The sequence below is a fragment of the Pantherophis guttatus genome, chromosome 6, assembly GCF_059756535.1.
Source record: "Pantherophis guttatus breed Tessera chromosome 6, ASM5975653v1, whole genome shotgun sequence".
Classification (NCBI taxonomy): domain Eukaryota; kingdom Metazoa; phylum Chordata; class Lepidosauria; order Squamata; family Colubridae; genus Pantherophis; species Pantherophis guttatus.
The window spans coordinates 70,488,151-70,514,925 of NC_142068.1; the positions used below are offsets into that span (position 1 = coordinate 70,488,151).

Here is a 26,775-nt window from a genome sequence, read left to right on the forward strand (position 1 = left end):
TATTTATACAAAGTCAGCTTATTGCCCCCACAAACTGGGTCCTCAGTTTACCTACCTTAGAAAGGATGGAAGGCTGAGTCAACCTTGAGCCTGGGGAGATTCGAACTTGCAGTGATTGCAGGCAGCTGAATGTTAATAACAGGCTACTAGCCAGCTGCGCCACCAGGCCACAAGTTAATGGGGAAGCCAGATTCACTTAACAACGATGTTACAAATTTAAGAACGTCAGTGATTCACCTAACAAATATGGCAAGAAAAGGCATAAAATGGGACAAAACTCATTTCACAAATTTCTCAGTTAGCAAGATAAATTCTGGGCTCAATTGTGATCGTAAGTCGAGGACTATCTGTATGATCCTTCTTTCAAAACATCTTCAATTTTTTTTTCTACTGTGACCTGAATAGTGGGACCTCGTCAAAAAATAATACCACAGAAACCTTTTCTCCTAATTCTCAGAAAGTTAGCACATCCTGACAAGGTAAACACATGCTTGTTGTCAGGCAGACAGCATACTTGGCTTGACACTTCCTGTGTAAATAATTATTTAGTACTCAATGTGTTGATCTATTGGGTAATTCAAATAGTACAAAGTCTTCGACCCTGTTATGTTTTCAACTTTCTGCGGATTTTTCTGCTGCGTTGACGAATGTTCATTTATTAACTTCTCTTCCAGATTGCTGATCTCCAGCTTCATAAGCTAGATGAGTTGGATTGCCTGATCCAAGGTCTTCTGTATGTGGATTCTATCGGCTTCAACGGCCAGCCCGAATGCTATTATTTTGAAAAACCCTCAGACCCTGAGCGGTGTCAGAAAAAGCCTTACTGCCTTGATAACCCCTTTCCTATGTTGCTAGTTAACATAGGCTCTGGAGTCAGCATTTTAGCAGTGTATTCCAAAGACAACTATAAGAGAGTTACGGGGACCAGGTGAATATACTATCTTCTTCAAAGAACTTTTTCCTGATGAAACCTCTCTCAGCTCATTCTAGAGGTGGGAATTGGGATCCCACAACACAGTAGCTGAATCTAAGATTTGCATTTTGGGTGTGGCTTTGGCACGGTGAACAACAATATTCATATTTATTATTTTTTTATTTTTTATTGAATCTGTGTGCAACCCATCTCACTAATACCATCACTCTGAGTAACCTATAATAAAAGAAAGTGCAAAAAGAAAAAAAAACATACATGGATATTAAAGAAAATGTACTTTTGTGGGATAGATGGAATCAACTATTTGGGTTAAGACCCCAGAACTGTTAGCTAATATAATTAAGCAAAGCTTTTAGAGAAATATGACCCCCCCCCCCAAAAAAATCCAAAAATCACTGAAATCAACAACTTGTTATACTTTCATACTCAGTCCCTGAAAAATATATTCTCCCCAAATTTCAAACTGGTTACCTTCCCTAGTCTGTGTATTCCGAGTAGGTGCTTTATAAAACAAGTAAAAATAAAGATTTTTTAAAATTAGATGATGAGGTTGATAGGGAACAGAATCAAATGGCTAGGAGCCAAATAATTTTATTTTAAATTATTTTTATTCAAAACCTGTAAAATTATAAGTAGTATCAGTATTCAGACTAATCTAAAAAAAGATTCCATCAGACACAGTTGTCCAACTTCCCAACTTTTATGATGCTGTATACCCTTTTACCTGTTTATTGTAATCCTTCGTTGGATTAATAGTAAAAAAGAAATAATCTTTTTTCATATGTATTCTTAAATCCAGATGGTTGATTTTAATTATGTTTGCAATGCCAAATTCAGTTTGCTGTTAGTTGTTATTAGCTTGTATCACACAAATTGGATGGACTGCATTGCTCTTTTCCTTTCTTCAAAGCTTTCCTCTTAGCATCCCAGTTTCTATTAGGATTTTTTTACATAGATAGATAGATAGATGATGGATGGATGGATGGATAGATAGATAGATAGATAGTATTGGGGACTGCATGCAGGACATGGGTGTCTATACTCTAAATCATGGTTTTAACACAGGAATTAGTAGTAGTAAGCCATACAGTGGTACCTCAGTTCTCATTGTTAATTAGTTCTGGGAGGCATGATGTTTTAGTACTCAGCGTTCATCCAGGAACCAAAAACAAAAATAGTTTTTGGTTCCGGGCGGTGCGATGAGTACCAATCATTTTTTTCCCATAAGGAATAATGTAGTGAGTCAGAAGGAAGCCAACACCGACAAGTTCTAGCTTGTATGTTGAGTACCAACAAACGATGATAGTAGGATGAAATTTTTGTGTCAAAATGCGTTGAGTACCAAATTTGATGAGTTTCAAAGCAGTTAAGTATCAAGGCACCACTGTATACCAGTGCTGAAAAAGTAACTTTGTGACCAGTTCTCTCATTTAGGACTTTCTCAGTTCTCTAAAGTAAAGCAATAGCAATAGCATTTAGACTTATATACCACTTTACAGTGCTTTACAGCCCTCTCTAAGCGCTTTACAGAGTCAGCATATTGCCCCCAACAATTTGGGTCCTCATCTTAGCCACCTCAGAGGGATGGAAGGCTGAGTCAACCCTGAGCCTGATGAGATTTGAACTGCCAAGTTGCAGGCAGCGGGCAAGCAGCAGAAATAGCCTGCAGTACTGCACTCTAACCACTGCGCCACTATGGTGCATTACAATTTTACTTCAGCTTTCAAAGGAAAGCTGAAGTAAAATTGTAATGTTCCATTTAGTGGCCCAATTGTGATCACTAAATGAGTTCTATATATATGACCTCCAAGAAGAGATTGAAAAGTTCTACTATGAATTAGAAAGTGATTAGAACTTCTTGTGTGATCTGAACTTCAAACTGAGGCATGCAAGTAGAAAAATATAAAAACCAATTTTGATTAGTTTTCAAATAGGAAGTGGATGTATTCCACCTTTTAATGGTTCTGCAAAAGAAATGGTCAAGCTTGCTTTGGTTTTTCTCATCTAATGCTAATCTAGTCTGGAGTTTTTTAGATGTTCCAGATTACCCACAATCTTTTCCATAGGAAATACTGATCAAACTGACAGGAATTTGGACTAGTTGGTCCAAACTAGAGATCAAATTTACTGCTCTGGGTTTAATTGTATGCCTAAAAAAGGCTGTTTTCACTTCTTTAGACTTAAGGAATAGTCCCTCCCAAAATATATAACATTCAGTTCTCTCCTTCCGCCTGAACGATTGTTGGAATAATAGGAACAGAGAAACCCCAACTCTTCTCAAGCATATGAAATGATATTTTTTGCTTTCTAGTCTTGGTGGTGGTACATTCCTGGGTCTGTGTTGTTTGCTGACTGGCTGTGAGACCTTTGAGGAAGCTCTAGAAATGGCAGCTAAAGGAGACAGCACCAATGTTGATAAGCTGGTGAAGGATATTTATGGAGGAGATTATGAACGGTTTGGTCTTCAAGGATCTGCTGTTGCATCAAGGTACGCATGGACAAATCACAACACAAATTCTGTGACTTCTATTTATACGTGTATTGTTCAACAGTAGCATATTGCTTCATGCTACCCTAACTACCATCTCCATCCATTCCATGATTGTCAGGTTTGACAGTGAAGGTTGAGGTGAATAACAAGATGATGACAAAGTGGGCAAGGCCACATGAAGAGGAAAGATGGGATTTGTGGATTGGGGGATAATTTTTCAATGCTTCAATTGTGCATTCTAAACCTCCAGTAAAATGCTAGATTTTTCAGCATGCTCTAGAAGTTACAAGCAAGCATTTTAAAGCTTTAGATCAGGGGTGTCAAACTGGACTGTGTCGCAGGCCAGATCATGACGTATCGTGACTTTTTTGCCTTTGCGGAGCCGAGGTGCGTGTGGCCTCCATGGGCTGTATCCGGTCCGCGGGCTGCTAGTTTGACAAGCCTGCCCTAGATGGTCTACAGCTAATTAACTTCTGTCATCAGGATTGATAAATATAAAATGAAATATAATGGATTTTCACATTGTAAAATGAAATCAGAAAATCAACCAGTATCCTGAAAATACCTAGTAAATTGTATTATGCACAATTCAATTTATCAATGCTATTGCTCAAATTAATTGCCAATCATGCAAGAATGATTTACTGTAGGTCTGGTACACCCACTTTCCAGACTTATTTATCATTCCCCCTACAGCTGAATCATGATTACTGTTATGTGATTTAGAAACCCAATCTGTGTACAATAAACCCAACATATCTTAGCTTTATCTGAGAGGGCTGGAATAAACAAACTTCACCCACATTTGTTCATAAGAAATATACTGGATCAGAGCCAAGGCGCATCTAGTACAATGGCCCTGTTGGTTTTAAAAGAATAAAAGCAAGATAATTGTGACCAAGGGCTATATCCTACTAAAGTTAATCCAATTCCCTTTAGAAACCAGTCAGATTAGTGGCCATCGTATCTTGCAATAGTACATTTCAAAACCTGACAATGCACCGTGAAAAGTAATACTTTTAAAAAATCACAACCTAGATGGCCCCAAGTTCTGTATTCTGGGAATATTTCCCATGTTGCTTTCTTTCTGTCTTGGTCCTCTGTTGAATAACTTTTTTTCTTAAACTGAAGCCCCCCCCCCAATGTTGTAAGCATTCCTTATTTTATGCTCTTTAAATCCTAGATCCTTTTGACTTTTCTGTATTCTCGATTGTTTTCCAATATCCTTTTTAAAAGTTCCTCTCTGAGAATACTAGAAGTTAGCGAGCCAGGACTCAGTTTTACAAAACAATGTTGATTCTTCTGTGGTAACTTTTATATGCTTGATAAAATTATATTTAATGATAGTATTAGCTATAATTGGAATTGATCAGTTCTCTATATTTGTACGTGAGCGTGTGTTTTGCTTCCTGAATGAATGACTCTGTATATCCCAGACAAATTCTTTAAAACATATTTTTAGAAACCTTGGCCTTTCTGAAAAATATAAGAAAGATCACATCCTCTAGTATTATCACACAGTTTCGGCAACATGATGAGCAAAGAAAAGCGAGAGACAATCAGCAAAGAGGATCTGGCAAGAGCAACATTAGTCACCATCACCAATAACATTGGCTCCATTGCTCGGATGTGCGCCTTGAAGGAGGTGAGATCATTTTAATAGCAACCTGTTTTGGGGTTACTAAGAAGATTGGGGTTATTGGTTTATATACCTTCTCCTACCAATGAAAATATTGAACAATCCTTTAAAGCAGGGGTATCACACCTTGGCAACTTTAAGACTTATGGACTTCAACTCCCAGAATTCTTCAGTCAGCATGTCTGACTGAGGAATTCTTGAGAGTTGAAGTTCACAAACCTTAAAGTTGCCAAGGCTGGATACCCCTGCTTTAAAGTATATTATTCCATGATATGAACTGGCTCTACTGTTTTTCTTTTTAAAAAAGACTAAAATGATAGTTTTATATAGATAGTGTGTCTATCTATAAAAGCTATCTCTTCCTAAATTGTTAAGAACTTCACCTAAGTAGAAGGATCACTATTTCTGAGACTTCTTTGAGCCTGTAAGTGGGATTCTGGTTTTGCTCAAGATTTACTTTTCAGATGTGATGTTTAATTTGAAGCCTCCAATATTTATACTAAAAGCATATGGACCCTATTAACTTAATGGTAGTGTTGGGTCATTATTGAGGCAACATATTCAGTATGATTTGCATATGTTGTTTGGTCCAATGGTCTGAATTATTTCCAATCTACATTTTGGAAACTGGTATAACAACAATTAGCAAGAGCTATATATCTTTCAGTTTGTATTTTAGCCATAGCAGAGAAAAAGTACACAATCTTTTAAAGGTAAAGCTAGAAGAATACCTGTTTATGCGAGTGATATAACCTGATTTGATCATGACTATATCAGAGTACTTAAAAGGTTGGGAACCTTCATCATCTGAGGCTGCTTTCCATCCTCCCAAGTCCTCAGATCTTCTTCATTGAGGACTAGCTCAAAACAGGTTTTTCCCTGCTCCTGGTGCCTAGAGGGAGCTTGTCCCCAGGAGCCTGATGATATGTGCAGGAGAGAAGAAATTGGAGCCTGGTTTTCTCCTCAGAGATATCACTAGCATCTGTTATAAGTGTGGTATCGTTGCTAGAATGTTGAACTTGGATGTGGGGGTTTCAGCTATAAAGACCAATAGCTCTTCAAGGAAATGGGCTTGGCATAACCTATCCCAGACAGTGACTGTTAAACCTAAAATAGATACTTTCTACAATTTCAACTTATCTTACTGCTCACTGGTAAAACCTGTCAGCATGCAGGTTCAATATATTGCCTCTCTATGCCATGTTTCAGGTCAAAGATAGTAAGAGAATATATGACAAGAGGAAGGAAAACAATGGCGTATTGTCAAATAGTTCAATGTCTGAATAGGTTAGGTGAAATGCAATTAGTATATCAAACCGAGGACCTGTTTCAGTTGCTTCTATGTATTGGTGACCATAATTTAATATTCCTGAATATTTTACATAGGAATATCAGTGGAAGCCTCTGCAATAATAAGTGGTCCTGAACTTCCTCTTTGCTTTCAGCTTCTTTACAGTGTTGCCTTGTGGCATGGAGTTCAAGCAGCATTGTACAGGGCTATCAAAGCATAGAGAGTTAACTGCAATAGCAACGCAGCTTTATAAATATAAAGAGACATAGGGAGAATTCTTTAGCTTTGAAAGTTGATTATTGTTAATGAAGGCTTGCAAGAACATATGTGAATGGGATTCTTTATATTTCAAACAAATTATTTATTTCTGTTACTATCTAATTTCTTGTCTTACAGCAGAAATTGACTGCAATTTTTAGATATGCGTTCTGGTGATCTGTGAATCCCAGCAAATGTTTGCAAAAGTCTAGAATTCATGAGATTTTTTGCTCATTTAATACAATCTTTTGAATTTTGGCCTTTGAGTTCTGGTCTAACAATTTGCATCTGCTTGCATAATAATCCATGAACAAGTTTAATATAATACTCAGGTTAGCAAATTGGGAGCCTTTTCAAAGAATAGTTTCTGGTTTTGTAGGACAGATGGAATTTTGCTGATTTTGCAGTTGTGGCAGACAGTAGCTTGTTCTTACAATGGTCTGTGATTGATTTGATTTGGTGGTTAAAGTGAGACTGTATAAAATAATGGAGGAGAGTGCAAATGAGCACGTGGCTTGAGCACTGATTTTCCAAAAATATTGGGAGAAATCTAAATTAAGCTTATGCCTTACAATACATAGTTCGAGTCCATAACTGTGAAAATTGTGAGAACCTGTCTGTGCAGCATCTTAATTCTATAGTTACTTCAGTTCAAGAAACATCAACTGTGGTCTGAAGTCAAAGGCACTGTCTTGCATGTTGCAGTTGTTTTTCTAGTGCATCCAAATAATGAATCCACATAGAAATATCTCATTAGACTCATTAGACCAAAAATGGTGACTGATTTCTTAACGTATAATATTAAAATGTTCAGAAATATTAGTAATAACATTCTTATTCTCATTGAGCGTGGGGCCAGCGGTCAGAAACGGTCTGATTGGGACCAGACACATTAATTTGAGCTGCCCAAATTTCAACCAATGTTCTCTATTCTTCAGACAACAAAAGGGAGAGAATTTCCATCTAGCTCCCACAATCTTGATAGAGCTCTCCAGCATGAAGGATCTAGTGCCCGAGCCCGCTGAAGGCCGCTTGCGGCGACAGGGGGGCTGGGGGCTCCCAGCCTCTGGTTGAGCCTCCCTCCCTCGTGTTCAGTGTGAAGGGCTCACGCCCGAGACCTCTGGAGATAGCCGGATGCCATTGGAAGCCTCCCATCGCTGGTTGCAGGCTTCTCTCGGCCTTCAGCGGGCTCAGGCACTAGACCCTTCATGCTGGAGAGCTCTACCAAGATTGTGGGAGCTAGATGGAAATTCTCTTTCCCTTTTGTTGTCTCAAGAATAGAGAACAGCGGTTGAAATTTGGGCAGCTCAAATTAATGTGTCTGGTCCCAATCAGACCGTTCCTGACCGCTGGCCCCACCGCAATCAGAAGGGGTGTTCAGGTAAGACAACGCCCTTTTAAAGAAATCTGAAACAATATTTTTTCTGTTTTTATAGTAATTAAAAATTTAAACCAGGGCTAAATTAAACTGGATCACAAAGGCCCACTTGGTTGACAAGGAAGACAAGCTTAAAATATGCATGATTAACACTAAGCTTTATCATGTTAGCACCTCCAACATTTCAGAGCAAAAATAACTTGCAGTAATTACTAAAAGAGCTGATGCTTGTTTAGCTACAAGCTTGAGTGATAATTAATTTTTCCTTCTTTAAAGGTGAAACTGTATTATCAAAATAAGGATTTCACTGCAGTTGATAGCTCTTTCAAATGTTGGTGAATTTCAGAATAGCTTATTATAGAAGCAGAAGCGAATAAATATATTTTTGATGAGTAAAATACACAAGAGTAAATAGTGATGATCCCAAAAGGTGCTTTTTCAAAAGGCAACTGGACTTTGTTTTTCCTTGAAGACATTTTGCTTCTTATCCAAGAAGCTTCTTCAGTTCTGACTAAATGGTGCAGGGTGGAAGGATTTATTTTCCTTACAATCATCTGGTCGTTAGTGCTCTTTCTGAGAGCCAGAATGTGGACTTGGCTGTCTTTTTTTCCCCTTTGCTTTATGCTGTACAAATTAATATCCTTGCCATGGGTAGCGATGGAACCAGTGGTGGGTTGCTACTGGTTCGCCCCAGTTTGGGCGAACCAATAGTGGCGGCGGCGGGAGGCTCCGCCCACCCTCCCAGACATCATCATCAAAAATGTTTTGCGCATGCGCAGAAGCACCGCGCACTCCCAATAGTGAACCGGTAGCGAAGAAAATTGAAACCCACTACTGGATGGAACTTATTTCTAGGCAGTCTACTCCAACCTGTGCCCCTTTCAGAATTCCTCAATTCTAATGGCCAATTGCAGAAAATATGGATAATTGGGAGTCTTGAAATCTGGAAGACACATAGAGAGAGGAAGGCTATCATAAGGTTTTATGTGTATTTGTGGTGGTGATGGTGGTAGTATATTGAAATTCTAGTAAATGCCTGGATGTTCCTTTCCTTCTTTACTGTCAGCCATTTTCTGGTCGTTTCAGCGATTAGCATCCCTGCCAGCAACAAAATTAACTTTAATGTTCCATGATGAGAACAAAATTATCTCTAGACAGTTTCAATGAATTGCACGGAGTTTCTGTGGTTTGGTAAATTTAGACCTTTACACGATGTTTATAACATTTCTTTAATACTTGGGAAAATACATTACTTCAGTGCTTTAGCTGTCAGGTGCAAGAAACAGACACAGCAAACTGAGCAGAGAAGAGTATTTATTGCTACTTGCCTATTTAAAAGAGTCTCACTGGACTAAATGCACTCTGTTGAAAACAACCAGATAACGACCCAAGGGATTTGGGGGAGAAGGAGTCATGTCTCGTTTACTGACTCCCCCCCTTCATGGAGACCACACTACCCAGATTCTTAACTCCTTCTCCCATTTCAGCTACAGTACATCAACACAGATATGACTAAAAAAATAGTTGTTTTATTTTTATTTGTTTGTTCTAGAGAAATAAACATTTCTCTAGAATGTGCTAAATTACATATTATTTACATGACCCACTATATATAGGGACGAAAATTAAGTGCTTCCTGGATATACATGGCCAGAATCCTTTCCAGAGAACCTATAGCAGAACATTTATCAATGAAAAAATAATCACCCCATGTATGGTTATTTAGAAAGAAATGCTGTTCATTGATATGCTAGAGATTATTTTCTCTGGATTTTTTCTTTTAAAAAGAAGTATGTAACAAACAAACAAATAATGTATTTGCAACGTGTCACTGAATAGAATGAATCTTCAATAAATCTGAAAAAGCAAAATATTGTAACTGTATACATGTCTTTTTGTTGTTGCTTGGTTTGCAGAAAAATATTATTTAGGATCAATTGTGTTATATAACTAAGTTCATCCATTTTGGGTTGTCCGTCTGAGGTCTTACTGTCCAAAACACCAAAGGAATATTGCAACTTTAAGCACTGTTGAACATTTTCCAATGTATAAGGTTGAAAATAAGATACTTTTCACTGCACATAATTCACTTAATTTACTTAAATTTTACAGAATATTGATCGAGTGGTGTTTGTAGGCAACTTCCTGAGAATCAACATGGTTGCCATGAAGGTACTAGCTTATGCCATGGACTATTGGTCAAAGGGACAACTCAAAGCTCTCTTTTTGGAACATGAGGTAAAAATCATTAAAAAAAGAAAGCATTATATTTGTTAATATGGTAATGAATTTATTTATTTATTTATGAAGTTTTTTTGCCTCCTATCTCACTGCAAGGCGACTCTGGGCTGCTTACAACATCAATGAATTCCTGTCATAACTATCATTATTGGTCATTTTCACTCTAAATCAGAGGTGGGGAACAATGGCCTCTTTATGATGTGGACTTCAACTCCCAGAATTCCTGAGCCAGCCAGCCATGCTGGCTCAGGAATTCTGGGAATTGAAGTCCACAAGTCATAAAAGGGCCATCGTTCCCCAGCCCTGCTTTAAATCGTGAATGGAAAAACAAATCAATGTCTGTTGTATAAGGCAATATCTGAATAAGGCATCTGTTTTAGTAAAGTTGTGAGGGCATCTAGGAATATTAGACAAGAAAGAACATCAGGCTTCATCTCATTGGGTCCTTCTGCTGATGAAAGAGTATTTGACCCAGTAGAGACTATAGAAACAAACTCCTATCAGAAAGCAGTAAGGAGGCTGCAATTAATCTGCTTGTTTTAAAACAAGTCCCTTTTCATTCTGTGGGACTTCTGAGTGGATGGGTAGGATTGTATTGCTAATTTTCTGCCTTCCCTTTGTTTAAAATTGTAAGCTGCCCAGAGTTACATTGACATAAAATGGGTGGCCAACAAATTTCAGAAATAAATCAGTAACTGAATTCTATTAGAAGTCCTTACCAGACTAATTATTGATGTATCCTGTACCGCATAGATAGCAGCGGCTTGTTTGTACTAGAACTCTGCAGAATCATGCACAGATGACATTGTGTAGCCGTCTTGGCAGAAGTGTGTTTTGTGCAAGCTCAGTATGCAATAGCCTTGCTAAGCCCTTGAAGGGATGCACTGTTTTGATACTGAGCTTCTCAGCAGACCCACAGAATGACCTTCTGAATGATTTTGCACAGCCCTAGGGTATATGGGGAATTTTAGCTTTACCACACACACTTTTTTTTCCCTGCTTGAATTATTCTGGAGAAAATTATCATTTGCTACATGTTAAACTTGGGAACAAGGTTGTGTTGCTGTTTCGGGTTGAGTGTGTAATGGTCACCGGCAGCAAATTTGCTAAAAAACATGAGAACTGAAATCTTTTAATGAATCAACTAAGATTTTGGTTAAAAATAAGAGGGGATTTTTTTTTTTAAGAATAACCCCTTTGGGTTCTGTATACCTATTTGTCACATCTAATATTTACTAAACAGCTGGGTGTATAGAAATTAGCTAATGCTAATACTTTTCTCTGTGATTTTCTGTATATTCTTTTACAGCCTTAAAAAAAAAAATACTCCCAGTGTTAAATTTGTTAAATATTGCAATAATTTAGTTTGGATTTGTTTTTGCTAACTCCTCCTTTTCAATCATTTTGAAGGGTTATTTTGGTGCTGTGGGGGCTCTTCTAGAACTGCTCAAAATGACTGATGATAAATGAGGAAGCTTCTAGAAGCCGAGGGAACCATCAAAGCTGCTTGAAGGATGACAGCTGCTAGGAAGATGGGAAAGAAGCCATGATGGCTGTCCTACCTGCTGGATTTGTAAATACTGTAATAATTTAAACTTATTTTAGCTGATCTTTTAAATTTAGGGATGGACGTTAACTTCAGACTTTGTACCAGGCATTTTTATGGGGATACAACATTTTTAAGATAAATGAAATGTGCGGTGTGGCCAATTTTTATGGATTGTGTCTAAAAAATAGGCACCGACTAGAAAAAGGACCTAAATTATAAGACACTGGTATTATTATTGTTGTTATTTTCTTCTGGGGTTTACTGATCTAGTGTGATAATGATTCGTTTAGTAATCGCTCTAGGAGATTTTTTTTAAATCTTTCATGACGTTTCATGATCGCTGTTGGTTTCAAATGAAACTGCAAAGCTGGCATTTAGTGTGAACACTAAAATAATGAATCTTGCTGCCTTCATTCTATTAAACTATGTTCATCTCCTTCATAAAGTAACTACTTTGTTTAGCTGTTCATGTCAGCAGTAGTAAATAGTACTTTTAGATGTGTCATCAAATCTACTGAAAAGAAAGAGAATACCTCAATTTTTCTTATATTTACATCTTGTGAAAATTCAGTACTTATTCACTGTCGTTTGAAAATCCTTATTTCTGGTTCCCTTAGCCGAACACATGTGATTATTGAATAAAAGAGGTCAGAGTTGTCTGGAAGGGCAGTAAATGACACGTGTGTGATGATATCACACAAATTATGCAACTTATGCAAATGCATCATGTCATTGCATAAGCCCTTCATTGGTACAGTGACTTCATGACCCATCTGTCTTCCTTTTGATGTCATTGCAACTTGTAATGGATGCTTCTGGATGAGGTATTTAAACATGTTGTGACATTGAATGATCTTTCTCCAGTGGACATAATACCCCTGGATTGCATATTCAAACTGCTGTCTCTGTAAAACTTTTTTATTGCAAAAGAAAAAAAAAGAAAAAAGTTACTATCATATACTGTAACAATCCAGAAATAGGCTTACTTCATCTTCATTTGCGAGAAATCAACTCTGAAGAACAGTAATTTTTATGGTAAATAAATGCACACATTGGAAGTCTTGTTATGCTACATTTTTAATTTATTTAAAATGTCAGATATGTCATTTTTTTTGTCCACTGTTAAAAAGCCACATCGAAATTAGCCAATGATTGGTTGTATTAAAATTATAAACACAGTATTATTTACTGTATTAATCTCTATTTTTTGTTCTGCTATCACATTCTACAGGGGCCATTAAGGGAGAATATAGTTTTACTGAGTAAATATCCTCTAGTAAATTGGATTGTTTGGAATAGATATTTGATTTCTTTACCTTGAAACTTTCAATACATTAAAATACATTCGCTTATCTGCCTGGAATAAAAGTACATTATTACTGTGACGATTTGCATTGTATTTGTGGCCTTCAGTAGAAAGAGTAATTACACTTTTAAATATTGATGTTGGAGAAATTCCTGAGAATTCTAGTGATATAGACAAGAAAACAAACTAATCAAAGCAATACAGAGTTTTCACTCGAGGCACAAATAACCAGGCTTCAAATTAAGCAAAGTGCATAGACTATAGATAGTCCTCAATTTAACAACTATTCATTTAGTGACTATTACAATGGCACAGGGGTGAAATCTACTTACCCTCCTTACTGGTTTGGAAGTGCATGCGCCACGCGTCAACGTGCGCTCGCCGACCCTCTGCACATGCACAAACCCTTCTGCGCATGTGCAGAGGGTAAAAACCAGGTTACTTCCTGGTTTTAATGACGACTGGGCAGGTGGGCGGAGCCTCAAGCTGCTATTACTACCGGTTCTCTGAACCACCAGCCGTCATTGCTACCGATCGGCCAAATCAGGAGCATTTCACCCCTGCAATGGCACTGAAAAAAGTGATTTATGATAATTTTTCACACTTAATAACCATTGCGATATCCCTGTGGTCATGTGATCAAAAATCAGACACTTGGTAACTGGCATGTATTTTTGATGGTTGCAGTGTCCTGGGGAGTCACATGATTACCTTTTGTGATTTGACAAGCAGAGTCAATGGGGAAACTAAATTCACTTAACAGTCATGTTACTAACTTAACAACTGCAGTGATTCACTTAACAATTATGGTAAGAATTTATGATTGTAAAATTGGGCAAAACTCATTCAACAACTGTCTGAGCCACAAAACCTTTGGGCTCAATTGTGGTTGTAAGTCAAGGACTACCTGTATAGTGATGAGGAATAAACCTTTGGAAGACCTGAAGGGACAGTTTGGAGACAGATCATCCTGGAGAAGATCTATCTATGTAGCCACTAAGAGTTAACATTGCTTTTTGTATAATTTTATGAAGGATTATAAGGCAAAAACCTACTACAAAAATACATTTAAAAAATGAAATATTTAGAACGTGAAGAATCCCCTCCTTAACAAAAAAGGGGGAACAAAAAGAAAATATAGGAAACTTCTCCTTCACTCCTCAAAAGTATATTCAACATTAACAGCTTATTGCTGTCTCTTGCAAGGCAACCAAATACTTCCATTCCATACTTCACCCCATTTTCTATAAACTCATCTCTAAGTCTTCAGCTCTCTTTATTAATTGCCAAAGATCCAATAAAATTAAGAGGTAGCATTGCTTGATGGAAATTTATTGATTGGCCTCAAGTGGCTATAGATTTATCCCTTTATCCAGTGGTGGGATTCAGCCAGTTTGCACCACTTTGGGAGAACCGGTTGTTAACTTTCTGAGCAGTTTGGCAAACTGGTTGTTGGAAGAAATCATGGTTTTCTCCCCAAGCTCTGAGATAAATTTTGGTGTGTACATCGGTATGCAATATTTGTTCAGTTTGGGCATGTTTGTTTCCTCCTGGGATTTATTGTGTTCATTTCTGTTAACCGTATTTAGGTATTGAAAATGTTTTTAATCTGCATGCTGCTCATGGTAAATTTTTCATTGGGAAGCCTTACAAATGCAGTTTGTTTTATTTTTGCTTCTTAATATTTTCTCCAGAGAATATAAACACACACACATTTTTCCCATCATTGTTATTCAGGGGCCATTTTGATCACACACTTCACTTCATGATTTACTAGTTCTTAGTTTTTGCTGTCAGAGCTTCAGAGAGAGATATGTGCGTAATCAGCTCAGTGTTTTCATAAAATATTACGAACACATCTGTCTCTCCTAGGAAATGACCATCAGGTTGCTACATGGTTGTCAATTTCCTCCTTTACAAAAACACCTTAAGGTAATTTTTATGACTTGAGCCAAAATATTATTTGACAGAAGAAAATAGTTCTCAACAAGGATTAGGCCTACACCCCGTCTCCAAATTGGGACAGTTTTGCAAGGTCTCAGATCAGAATCTCCTGGTAAGAAAGCTATGTATGTGTTTAATCAGTCAATTTATACAGTCATCCTCCTCAGCACAAAACTTGGGACAACATACATCGTCCATAATGGAAAAAATCAATACAAGCTACATAATAAAATATAAAAATTCAAACGGACGACAGAGAACTGAAAAAGCTTTTTGGATGAGAAGCAAAAGATCTTCAAGGAAAAATAAAGTCCAGTTACCTTTTGAAAAAGCACCTTTGGGACAACCATGACCTGGATGATTGAGGATCTCCATACAATAAGATCCGATTCTTGGGGGGAAAACTTGGTCTCTAAAGCTTTTTGAGAGGCAGGCATGCTAGTTTAATGGGATTGTGGAGGTGTAGGGAATGATATTCTACAGGGTAAAAGCAGCAAGAGAGACAGCAGAGAAGGTACACTGTTGTGAAGGGCCTTCTACAGCAGGAAGAGACATCCAGCTTATCCAGGCACTGGTGGGGGAAAAGGCAGGTTTCTCAGGAAGCCCATTTATATTCCAACCAGGTATCTTGTATTTTTGCCTTCTAGAACTTTAATTTCCATGAGCTCTCCTTGTACTTCGACTTTTTGAAATGGGAAGAAATCCCATCTCCTCCCACAGAAGTCAACATCAGAAGACTTTCTAGCTCTCCCTCCAGAATTAGTGGGAGAGGTACTCACTGTGCTATAGAAAAAAAGATCTTCCATATAACTCCAGGATCCTGCTCTGCTAATAGCTCATGGAATAATAACTCATGCAATATTACCCTCAAAAGATTTAAGAGCATTAATTAGCACATTCAATCTAATATGTTCAGTAAATTAATTGAAATAGTAAAACCCTTCCCAAGTCATCAGTTTTTTTTTCAGATTAATTGGATAATTAGAAAACAATGAAGCTCATTTATAAAAGTCCATTTCATGAATTGTTTCATACGTTTAGTTTTTTGTTATTTTCCATGCTCACTTGCTTACTAATCTTAGTAACTGCATTCGCTACCGTTATTTATTTCCAACTGCCAATTTTGCTGCTTTTGCTGAGTTAGCTGTGGGTGAACTTTCGATATTTGGTAGCAAAATGTTCTGCCAACCTTGTTTTGAATTTTTGAATCAGTCTTTGAATGAAGTTTACTTCTGAGCAGAGGCCCAATTTCCAACTCTGCTTCGATGATTACTACTGATACTGTTACTCTAAATCAGGGATGTCAAACTGGATTTCTTCGAGGGCCGGATCAGCATTGTAGTTGTCCTCTGCGGGCTGGCGGGGGATGGGACGAACGCCTCCTGCAGCACCCTGCCAGCCAAAATAGGGTGTGGGGGCCATGCACACCCCCATGCCCCGTTTTGGCTGGTAGGATGTTGGAGGCCGTCCAGGCTGAAAACAGTGGGGATGGGGAGCTGTGCATGGCCCCCTGCGCCGTTTTCATTAGAAACACCACGGGCCGGTCCTTTTGCTATTTCCAAGCCGGCCCCGTGGGTCAGATCTAAGCACCCTGCAGGCTAGATCTGGCCTGTAGGCCTTGAGTTTGACATCCCTGCTCTATATGTTCTGCAATATGGTTAATAGCAAATGCTAAAGTGGATCATGGGTTGCGTTGGATGAGAAGGCTCTGGAAAGCACAGTGCAGGTCCAGGTCCACCTTACCTGAGCCTCCCAAGGCCTCCTCCACTCCTCGAGGCACCGTGTGCCCCTCAGAGTCCCCACCCCAATGGCCTGCTTCCCACCTCAATGCGTCCCACACCTTCTTCCCTACCCTGTCATCCATCAATCACTTAACTTTTATGGTGGATCTTCTAGAAGCAGCCACTGCACTGCACTGCCTTCCTACACAGCAAAGGCTGCTTGGCTGTGCCCCAGAAGTGGTTGCCAAATTAGGAGAGAATGAATTGTGGCCACTTGGAAATGGTGCTCATTTCCAAGACAAGAGATACTTGGCCTTTTTGAGGTTCTACTGTAACCTCAAACGGTTGCTTAGCAAACAGTCGTAAGTCAACTACTTGTATTATTTTTTTATAAATAACTCAAGATGCTGAACATATACAGTATAATACTTCAAGATCCAATTTGGGACAGTCACCAGGACCAGAGGTTTAGTCTTCTGAGCATTTGGACTCATGCTTGAGCCCATCCTCAGGGAAATTCTCTCTACCAGAGTGTGTGCTTTGGGCTATTCTATGCACCATATTTATGTGATGCCTTCCTATTGATTGATGGTGTATTGATGGCTGGCGATTGGCGGTTGTTTCCTTGTGCTGCCAAGTCCTCGGCTCTTAAGTAACTAAGTAACTATTAAACTAAGTAACAATTTTAATTAGCAATTTTATGATGTTTGTGTGTCTATATTTTTCTTCACTGTACACCGCCTTGAGTCCTACGGGAGAAAGGCGGTATAGAAATATAATAAATAAATGAATAAATAAATAAATAAATTAAGTACCTGATAAGCTGGAGATAAATCAACACTCCTGTTGACTGACAAGAGGCCCTTTCCCAGGCTTCAGTCATTTCCCTGGCTATCTTTGTGCCTGCACGACCAACAATCTTTGTAGCTGCAAAATTGAATGTGCATAATACTCCTTCTTCCTCTTACTTTCCCAATAACAATGACCCTGTGAGGTGAGTTGGGTTGAGTGAGACTGACTGGCCCAAAGTCACCATCAGGCTTTCATGTAGGACTAAAATTCTTGGTTTCTAGCTTGGTGCTTTAACCACTATACCAAATCAGCTCTCTAATTATTAAGGCTATGCATAAAAGGGGTGTTTGGTTTTGTTGGAATTCTGAGCAAAAACTTCCCTTCAAGTTGCTTCTTTTGCTTCTTCCATTGAGAAACAGTGGTTCTTGTGTATTGTCATATACTGTACATCTCATGATTGTCCTGTCATTGATTAATTAGCTTATTTTTTTGTCATTACATATTCATTTGTTTGATAAAATGTTCTAGAATGATTAAGAAGGCTTTCCACATTATACTTTTCATTACGGTATCTCTACTACAAATATACTCAGTTTGATTACTGTAAATTGACCAGCTTAATCAGAAGCAGGTAAATTTTATGTTCCATATTTAAAAGTGATTATATACATACAAATATTTGGATTACTACAATACACACTACATGGGGCTTCCCTTGAAGACCAGCCAGAAGCAGCAACTACCATGTTTCCCCAAAAATAAGACTGGATCTTATATTAATTTTTGCTACAAAAGACGCATTAGGGCTTATTTTCTGGTTAGGTCTTATTTTCGGGGAAATATGGCAGTAAATGCATCCATCTGACTAACGATCGTAAAGGGTTTATTTTTGGGGTAGGGCTTATATTGCAAGCATCCTGAAAAATCATGCTAGGGCTTATTTTCTGGTTGGGTCTTATTTTTGGGTAGTCAGAATGTAGCAGCATGAACAGGATTCACCCAAGTAACTGCACTGTTGCATGAGCTACATTTGCTTCTAGCTACTTTCTAATGGCAGTTCAAGGTGCCTGGTTATCATCTTTAAAAGTCTTATATGGCATAGGGCCAGGTTACTTGCAAGACTGCCTGTCTACCGTGTTACCCTGGAAATAAGACAGGGTCTTATTTTCTTTTGAACCCCGAAATAAAAGCTTGGCCTTATTATTGGGGGGGGGTGTCTTATTTTGGGGGTGGAGGAGGAGGCGAATGTGGGACTGGATGTTCCGTCATCGCTGCTACCTCCCCTCCCTGTTCTTCATGCCGGCCGAGCAGCTGGCCGCTGCTGCCCTGACGTGTCCCGCCACTGGCACTGCCTCATGACTCTGCAAGGCTTATTGTGCCATTGTACGCACGAACAGCAACACTGCCACAAGCTTTATCATACCAGCACAGCTGGCATCCTGCCACTCACGGCTGCCCCAGTATGTCAAACCTCACGGCAGTGCTGCTGTTTGTGAGTGCAAGGGCAATCGAACTCGTGAGAAGTTTTCTTTTACAACGTGTTTCCCTGGACACAACAGCAAGGAATGCCATGGAGCTTGAAAGGTAAGACGCGGGTCCCGCTTCTTGCCTGCCCCACTTGCCATCTCCAAATTGCATCCCTAAAGGAGGCGGGTGGCTAAGCAAGGGGCAGGAGCCCTGCCATGCCCGGTGAGTGGGGGGAAAAGAGACGGCAAGGAGAGCCATGTCTCGCTCCACGCATCTCGCTTCTCCCCCGCCCCACATGTCAGAAATGAGTCTTTGTGAGACTCATCGCACTGCCGCCTCGTGGAGCAGGACTCTGCAAGGCTTGTGCCCTTGCATGCACGAACGGCAGCACTGCTGCAAGGTTTGACATACCGGCTCAGCCACGAGCGGCAGGTTGCCAGCTGTGCCGGTATGATGAAGCTTGCAGCGGTGCTACTGTTTGTGCGTGCAATGGCACAACCATCCTTGCAGAGTCCTGCTCTACGAGGCAGCGGTGGCCAGATGTTCGGCCGGCACGAAGAATAGGGAAGGGAGTGTTTTCCCCCTTTCTCCCCCCCCTCCAGCTTCAAATCAACTTGTTTTGGTTGCACGGCAAGCAACCAGAGGAAATGGCGGGACCGGCTGTGCATGCGTGTAAGTAGTTGGTGGAGGGCTTATTTTAACGCATGTGCTGAAAAGCCTGATTGGGCTAATTATCTGGAGAGGTCTTAGTTTTGGGGAAACACGGTATCTGTCCTACTTTATTATGTAGGGTGGGCATGTTTTATGTCCCCTTCCTTAAATGTTGCCACCTGACGGGACCTTGGACACCTGCCTTCTCAGTGGTCAACTCAGTAGTCCACCCTTTCAGCCTTCCAGAGGGCTGTGAATACTTGGCTCTTCCCCCAAGCATGGGGCTAGATTGGGGGTTGAGTTGTGAGACTGTTCGGTCTGGCACCTGGGGGAAGGCTACCTTTGTTTTTAATTATGTTTTATGGATTGTTCTGAGCTGTCCAGAATCATTGTATGAGATAAGGAGCCATGTAATTCTTGTAAATAATTAAATAAATTTGATGAAATAAAAATCTTTTTCTGCTTTATGAATTAAAATTATTTTTGCTTCATGCTGTGTATTTAGTTTTGATATGGATTGTCACATTAATAAAGAACTGCATACTTTTACAGAATTTCACTGGGAAACATCATTGTTCAAACTTTGTTATATCTCTTCTTAAAATGGGTGCGCTTAAAACTTTGCACACACTCTTTAAAACTTAGAATTTAAAGAGATTCATAATATCTTAAGGGATATTTGCTTTGCACAAGCTGCAGAGACTCTTTTGAGATATGAGAAAATATCCTGACAGCTTAGTTATTTCTTTGCAAAATAAAACTTACTTAGAAAATTATATAACATCATTATTTCACCTTTAAGTTTTGTTAGAGTGTTTTGGAGAAGGGAAGAAACTAAACAGAATTTTTAAGTATTTATGCCGGGAGGAAAATGTCATTATCTATTTTACAGGATGCTCAAATCTCTTACTAACATTCCTTAATTTCCCCAGTAGATGGCAGTGTTAAAATGGAGTTAAAGGTTCCACAGCCAATAGTTTACAAAAGCTATCAAAATATTTTCAAATAATAATAAACATCTGGAGCATCCCTTGAACATCACCAAACAACAAAATCTATCTATTCCAAGTTTTTGGGAAACTCTCAATAAGTGGATAAAGCTGCCAAATCCAGTCTATACATGTGGATGACTGTGCGACCAACCATAATAATGTCACACTTGCTCTTTTCTAAAACACACATATTTTTTAAAAATTCAGAAAATGTATCCAAAACAGAGAAAAAAATATATTTCTTCCTTCTTATGAAATAAAACCAAATGGAAGAAAGACAATTCATTGTAAAATCTGCACCCAGCACTAGCTGAAGCCTAAAAATCAGATTAGAAATATACCATTAGATCAGGGGTGTCAAACTCGATTTCATTGAGGGCTGCATCAGGGTTGTTTGACCTTGGGGGGCTGGGGTGGGTGTGGCCAGGGTGGGTGTGGCCAGTTTGACATCACTCATGTGGGAACCTGTGGTGACCCAAACGCTCTCCCAATGAAAACGGAGCTCGGGGAGAGCCGCGTGTAGCCCTCCCAAGCTCCGTTTTTGCCGGCAGAGGGTTGCAGGAGGCTCTCTCAGCCGAAAATGGAGCTCAGGAGATATGCGTGTGGCTCTCCCGAGCTCCATTTTTGTTGGTAGAGGCATCGTGAGCCAGTCCTTCGTGGTTTCCAGGGCAGCCCCGTGGGCCAGATCTAAGCACCCTGCAGGCCAGATGTTTGACACCCCTGCATTAGATGGACAGTTGCTCAATTTATAAGCTGCCCCTAGAAAGCCCATTAATCAGTGAGTCAATAACTCACCGATCAGTTATCACTGAATTTAAAAAAATCAAATATTATAAAACTTAACATAATACGGTAACTGTGTAAAGAGCACAAAACTCTAAAGGTAAGCAGAGGGCTCAGGGACTAAGGAGATGTATTTTAGAAGATAATTATGGCCTCTGTGGTTGAGACCATATGAAAGGTGAAGTCTTCTGATCTGAATATATCCAAGATATCCATGAAAATATCTCCATGTTCCACTTTTTTTCAGAAGGATGATAGGAGGTTTTTATTTTTAGGGTGGGGGAGAGGACTGCAAGAGATAAAGCCATACCTCTCTCCAACTCTTAGACTGATGGGCCTGAAGTCTTCCAGGGCCACAGCAGTTGTAAGGATCCAACCTAAAGTTTTATTTAAAAAATAATAATAAAGAGAATAGAATCATGTTAAAGATGGCACTGATGTACCTCTCTTGGTAGGACATTCTGTGCTTGAGGCCGTATTGTACAATTTAAAAAGATATTTAGTGCAGACGTTCTCAAGCAGAGCATACGAAAGAAAGAGAAGAGGGGGGGGGGTTATTCTAGAATTAACAGCCAGAGAATGCTGGTTCATTTGGGGTTTCAGGTTTGTTTTGAACATTTACTTCATGATGTTGCAAGTTTAGTAATCTTGATTACCTTAAGGAAAAGTCAGGGAGCAAAACACTTAACTGCTGGGAGCTCTCATTCCTTTGCTTCAGGAATGTGATATCGAGGAGCAGAATAAAGAGTCTGGCAAATCTATATTAATCAGGGAGAAGTTTCCTACATTGTCCCCTGACCCAAAGGCATACTCCAGCTTGAACTCTGAATCAGCAGGCAGCTGGCTGGAACATCTGGTTAGCAATACCGACTTCCACTAAATGAATGCAATGTTCTCTGCCAACCTAATTCAAAGGAACCTGGTGTTCAAAATAGGACAAACACTCCCATGCCAGGTTTCTGTAATATATGCCAAATAAGCATTTTCATTTAGAATGAAGTCCAGCATAAGTAACGTTTTCCCAATATTGGGCTGGTATTAAAAAAATAAGATTTTTGAGCTGGAAAGCCTACCATCTCCAAAAGCATTTCTTTTCTCAGAATAGAATTGGAAAGAAACACACACACACACACACACACACACATTAAGCTTGTTTTCGTTGCCCTGTCCGGCATCGTTCACTGTTATTTCTGCTCACCAACACTAATCTTGAGGATTTGAAGCTTTTGATCCCTATTTAGTGTTTCCAGACTTTTTTTTTTTATGAGTAGCTTTTATTAACAGATTTTACAAAAATTTTAAAAAACGGTATTGAAAAAGAAAGATAGGGGGAAAAACATTATAAAAAAGATAAAATAAAAAGTGGCAACAAAAAAGCAAGAAAAATATATCTAAAGAAGCAGCGTCCACTCTTTGCTGTCGCAATTCCAAACATTACATACCGTTGCCATATTTCCCTAATGCATATCATAGTTGCTCTTCTTCCTATGAACAAAACTTTTTAATCAATAAATTCCAAAATGAGCAGTTCATTTTTATCCATTTTCAGCAAAGAGTCCATACGAGTAGTCATTGACATACCATAATTATGCACATAGGACTGCCCTCCTCCGGGTTCCATCGGCCAGACAGTGTCGGCTGGCGGCCCCCAGGATGAGGGCGTTCTCTGTGGTCGCACTGACCCTCTGGAACGGTTTACCCACTGGGCTCCGGACGGCCCCCGACCTCCATACCTTCCGCGCCGACCTAAAGACATGGCTCTTTCAGCAAATTCCCTGATCTGCCGTGCATTTTAATTTGGGGGATTTGGGGTTTTTAAATCAGATTTTAACATTTTAATTCTATTTATTTTTGGGTTGTTTTATTCTGTGAGCCACTCCGAGTCCCTCGGGAGAAGGGCGGCATATATATATGACAATAAATAAATAAATAAATAATTGAGCTTGCCCAGTATGGTCATATGTCATAATATTTGTACAATGGGCTGGTCACATGACCGATCCAGTTTTAGAATGTTTCCTGCAGCAGTCCTTAAGCAAGCATGGTGGTCATTAAACAAACACCAAGGTCATTAAGCAAACCAGTGCTTCACTATGAATGTGCTTTGGCTGAAAACTGACTTGGATAAGCAAAGTAAATGGGGGAAGCTAGATTCACTTAACAACTGCAGTGATTGCTTAAAACTGTCAAAGAGGACATTAAAAAAGGTGTGTGATTCAACCGCCTTACTTAGACATTCTGATCTCAGTTGTGGTCATAAGTGGAGGACTACTTATACTAGAAAATCCCCAGAATTCTGGAGTCAGGTTGGTCTGGAAGCTACACTCTTTGACTTGGTTGCAATTTTAAATTGTGTGAGACAAGAACATTAGTACAATTGCAGTAAGACCAGAAGGCCCTCAGCAGAGTCAAGACATGAGTGAAGTAACAAAGGTCAAGCAGTATGCTGACATTCAGATGAAGTTGGATTATACAGTTCCTCAGAGGCTTTGTGAGGGCAGCAGGCCAGAATGAAGAGGGAAGGAAAAAGAAGAGAAGAGAAGAGAAGAGAAGAGAAGAGAAGAGAAGAGAAGAGAAGGGAAGGGAAGGGAAGGGAAGGGAAGGGAAGGGAAGGGAAGGGAAGGGAAGGGAGGGAAGGAAGGAAGGAAGGAAGGAAGGAAGGAAGGAAGGAAGGAAGGAAGGAAGGAAGGAAGGAAGGAAGGAAGGAAGGAGAGTATAATGAGAGTAAGGGAGAATCTGAGGGAAGTCCTACCTTAGCACTTGGCCGGGTGCCTTAGCACAGGTATCCCTCCGAAACAAGTCCTGTGTCACGTCCACGATGACCATGTCCACCCCTGGCCACGCCCACCCTGGCCCTCCGAGGTCAAACACAACCCTGATGTGGCCCTCAATGAAATCAAGTTTGACACACCTGGGCTAAACAGAGACAATCAACCACCCCAAAAGGGAACAAAAAGACCCAAGCATCTCTCCACCAGTAATCAGCAACCAGATCAGCATAGATTAACTCGGGGCCAACAACCAAACAAGCAATGCCCCAATCAAGAAACTGCCAAAAAGCCATCAGTAAATGAATCTCTAAGACCGTTTCCACCCACCCACCCAGACAGGCAAGTTGCCAAAATATAAACTGACAGCGAACAGTACTCCTTACTAGTATAGCATTGAACCTGTTGCCTATTTAGGGCAAGAAAACAAGCAAGCTCAGAGAGCACCAAGGACCCCTGATGGGGGTATACTTGAGCGAGGGGAAAACAACAAAGAACAGGCACAGATTTTGTCCCACAGGTTTTGAGTAGTTGTGCTACAGATATTTAAACACTAGAATTCAATTAAGCATACATTTCAGTTCTTCAGGTGGGCCACCGTTAGCCCAATTGAGTTGAGAATAAAGTGGGAGAGGCCACCATAAACACTGAATGCAGCGTTATTTGATTAGGACAGTCAAAAATTCCAAGCAGGAGCAGTCTATCTGAGTACAGGTAGTCCTCGACTTAGGACCACAATTGAGCCCAAAAGTTCTGTTCCTAAGCAAAACAATTAAGTGAATTTTGCCCCCTTTTATGATCTTTTTTTTGGCCATGGTTGTTAAGTGAATCACTGCAGTTGTTAACTCATTTTTTTCAGTGCTGTTGTAACTTTGAACAGTCACTAAATGAACTATTGTAAACAAAGGGATACTGTACTAGTAGTAAGAACTTACTGAAATTATTTTATCTCCTGGGTCAACATACTGCATTTAAACAACACTGAAGCAAAAATAAATATGCTCAGAGACACTTTGTTCCTGGAAAAAGAAGATCAAGCGAAGCGAGAACCTGAAGTGAATGAAAGGTCTGCTTTTTAGCCTGTACAGCTTTGTACAGGTGGTCCTCGATTTACGACCGCAACAGAGCCCAAAATTTAGGTTGCTAAGTGAGATGGTCGTTAAGTGAACTTTGGCCCATTTTGCGACCTTTCTTGCCACACTTGTTGAGTAAATCACTGGTTGTTGAATTTTGATCACCCGACCATGAGGGATGCTGCAATGGTTGTAAGTGTGAAGAACAGTCATAAGTCACTTTTTTCAGCGATATTATAACTGAATGGTCACTAAATGAACTGTTGTAAGTTGAGAACTACCTGTACTGCATTTCCACCATATTCCTGTAGGCCAGGGGTCAGCAACCTGTGGCTCTGGAGCCGCATGTGGCTCTTTCATCCCTCTGAGGCGGCTCCCTGTCACCGGTTGGCTTCACAATTGATAGGGCTTTCGGTTAGGATAGGTAGAGGAAAAAAGGATGCCACGCTAGGAGGAGACTCTATGGTGAGTCTCTATGGACTTCCGGTCGGCTCCAGAATTGAATGGGGGCCTTCCAGTTAGGACCTTTGTGGCTCTTTGAGTGTTTAAGGTTGCCGACCCCTGCTGTAGGCGAAAAGAAAAGGAACCTAACTGCAGAAGAATATGCCCTTCAACAGTGTCAGAGAGTCACAAAAGGGGAGCACATGACCCCAAGGACCCTGCAAGTCATAAATATGAATCGGTTGCCAAGCCTTTGAATTTTGATCATGGGGACCATGGGGGCTCGGTCGTTAAGTGTGAAAACCGGTCACAAGTCACTTTTCTCAGCGATGCTGTCACTTCACCGAACTGTTGTTAAGTCCAGGACGACCTGTCCTCTTATAAATAGATGGTCGCTCTACTATCAGACTTCCTTCCCGGCCCGCCCGCGCAACGATCAGCCCGACCCTGTGGGAACACAAATGCGCAACTGAACGCGATGCAAGAGCCTTTTAGGATCAGTTCGGGAGTTCAGGCTGCAGTTTGTGAACTCAGACGGAGCCTATCAAACGAGCTCCACCCGAAGCCCTAAGGCGCCCTCCTAGGAGCTTCTCCCCAAACGCCCTTTTCGCAATTGGGTTCACCCCCCCCCCCCACCGTCCTTCCCGCCCTCGATCCGGATCCACGCTCGAGTCCCATCTCTGCTATTCTGCAAATCCCTGCCCCCGAATAAGCCTAGCTGGATACAGGGAGGGAGGGAGGGAAGGAAGGAAAGGGCCAGCCCTTCGCACTGTTACTTTGATCCCGCGACCCCAGACGGTCGGCAGCTGCTTCGCAGGCGCCTCCAAGGTGGAGCCTCTTCCTGAGCCTGCCGGTCTCCCCCCCCACACTCCCTTCCCAGCGCAGAGACGGCCGCGCGGCGCTGCCGAAGGCTCGACGGAGCCGCTGCAAACGAGGCTCCGGGTGCGCCTCCCAGGTAGGGCGAAAGTAACGCTTGATGGGGCGCTTCGTAAAAGGCGGGGGAAGGGTCGCTTCTCTCGATACCAGCGGGTTTCTCCTCCCTTCCCCCCTCCCCCG

The 26,775-nt window shown here is 40.3% G+C and overlaps 2 protein-coding genes across 5 annotated transcripts in view; both read left to right on the forward strand.

The window, feature by feature from the left end:
- The window catches only part of PANK1 (pantothenate kinase 1), a 36,312-nt gene extending 23,146 nt beyond the window's left edge, over positions 1-13,166 (forward strand). For both annotated transcript variants that reach the window (XM_034430372.3, XM_034430373.3), the window contains exons 3-7: positions 675-928; positions 3,246-3,422; positions 4,947-5,070; positions 10,104-10,229; positions 11,643-13,166. In XM_034430372.3, the coding sequence (XP_034286263.1) occupies positions 675-928; positions 3,246-3,422; positions 4,947-5,070; positions 10,104-10,229; positions 11,643-11,702 (741 nt within the window). In that variant the 3' untranslated portion in view covers positions 11,703-13,166. The remainder of the gene's footprint in view (positions 1-674; positions 929-3,245; positions 3,423-4,946; positions 5,071-10,103; positions 10,230-11,642) is intronic.
- Positions 13,167-26,239: 13,073 nt separating this feature from the next.
- Positions 26,240-26,775, forward strand: part of SLC16A12 (solute carrier family 16 member 12) — a 59,412-nt gene continuing 58,876 nt past the window's right edge. For 2 of the 3 annotated variants that reach the window (XM_087871731.1, XM_034430370.3), the window contains exon 1: positions 26,240-26,674. The gene's annotated coding sequence lies outside the window, so the exon portion shown is untranslated. The remainder of the gene's footprint in view (positions 26,675-26,775) is intronic. The other variant, XM_034430368.2, reaches the window with a different exon arrangement.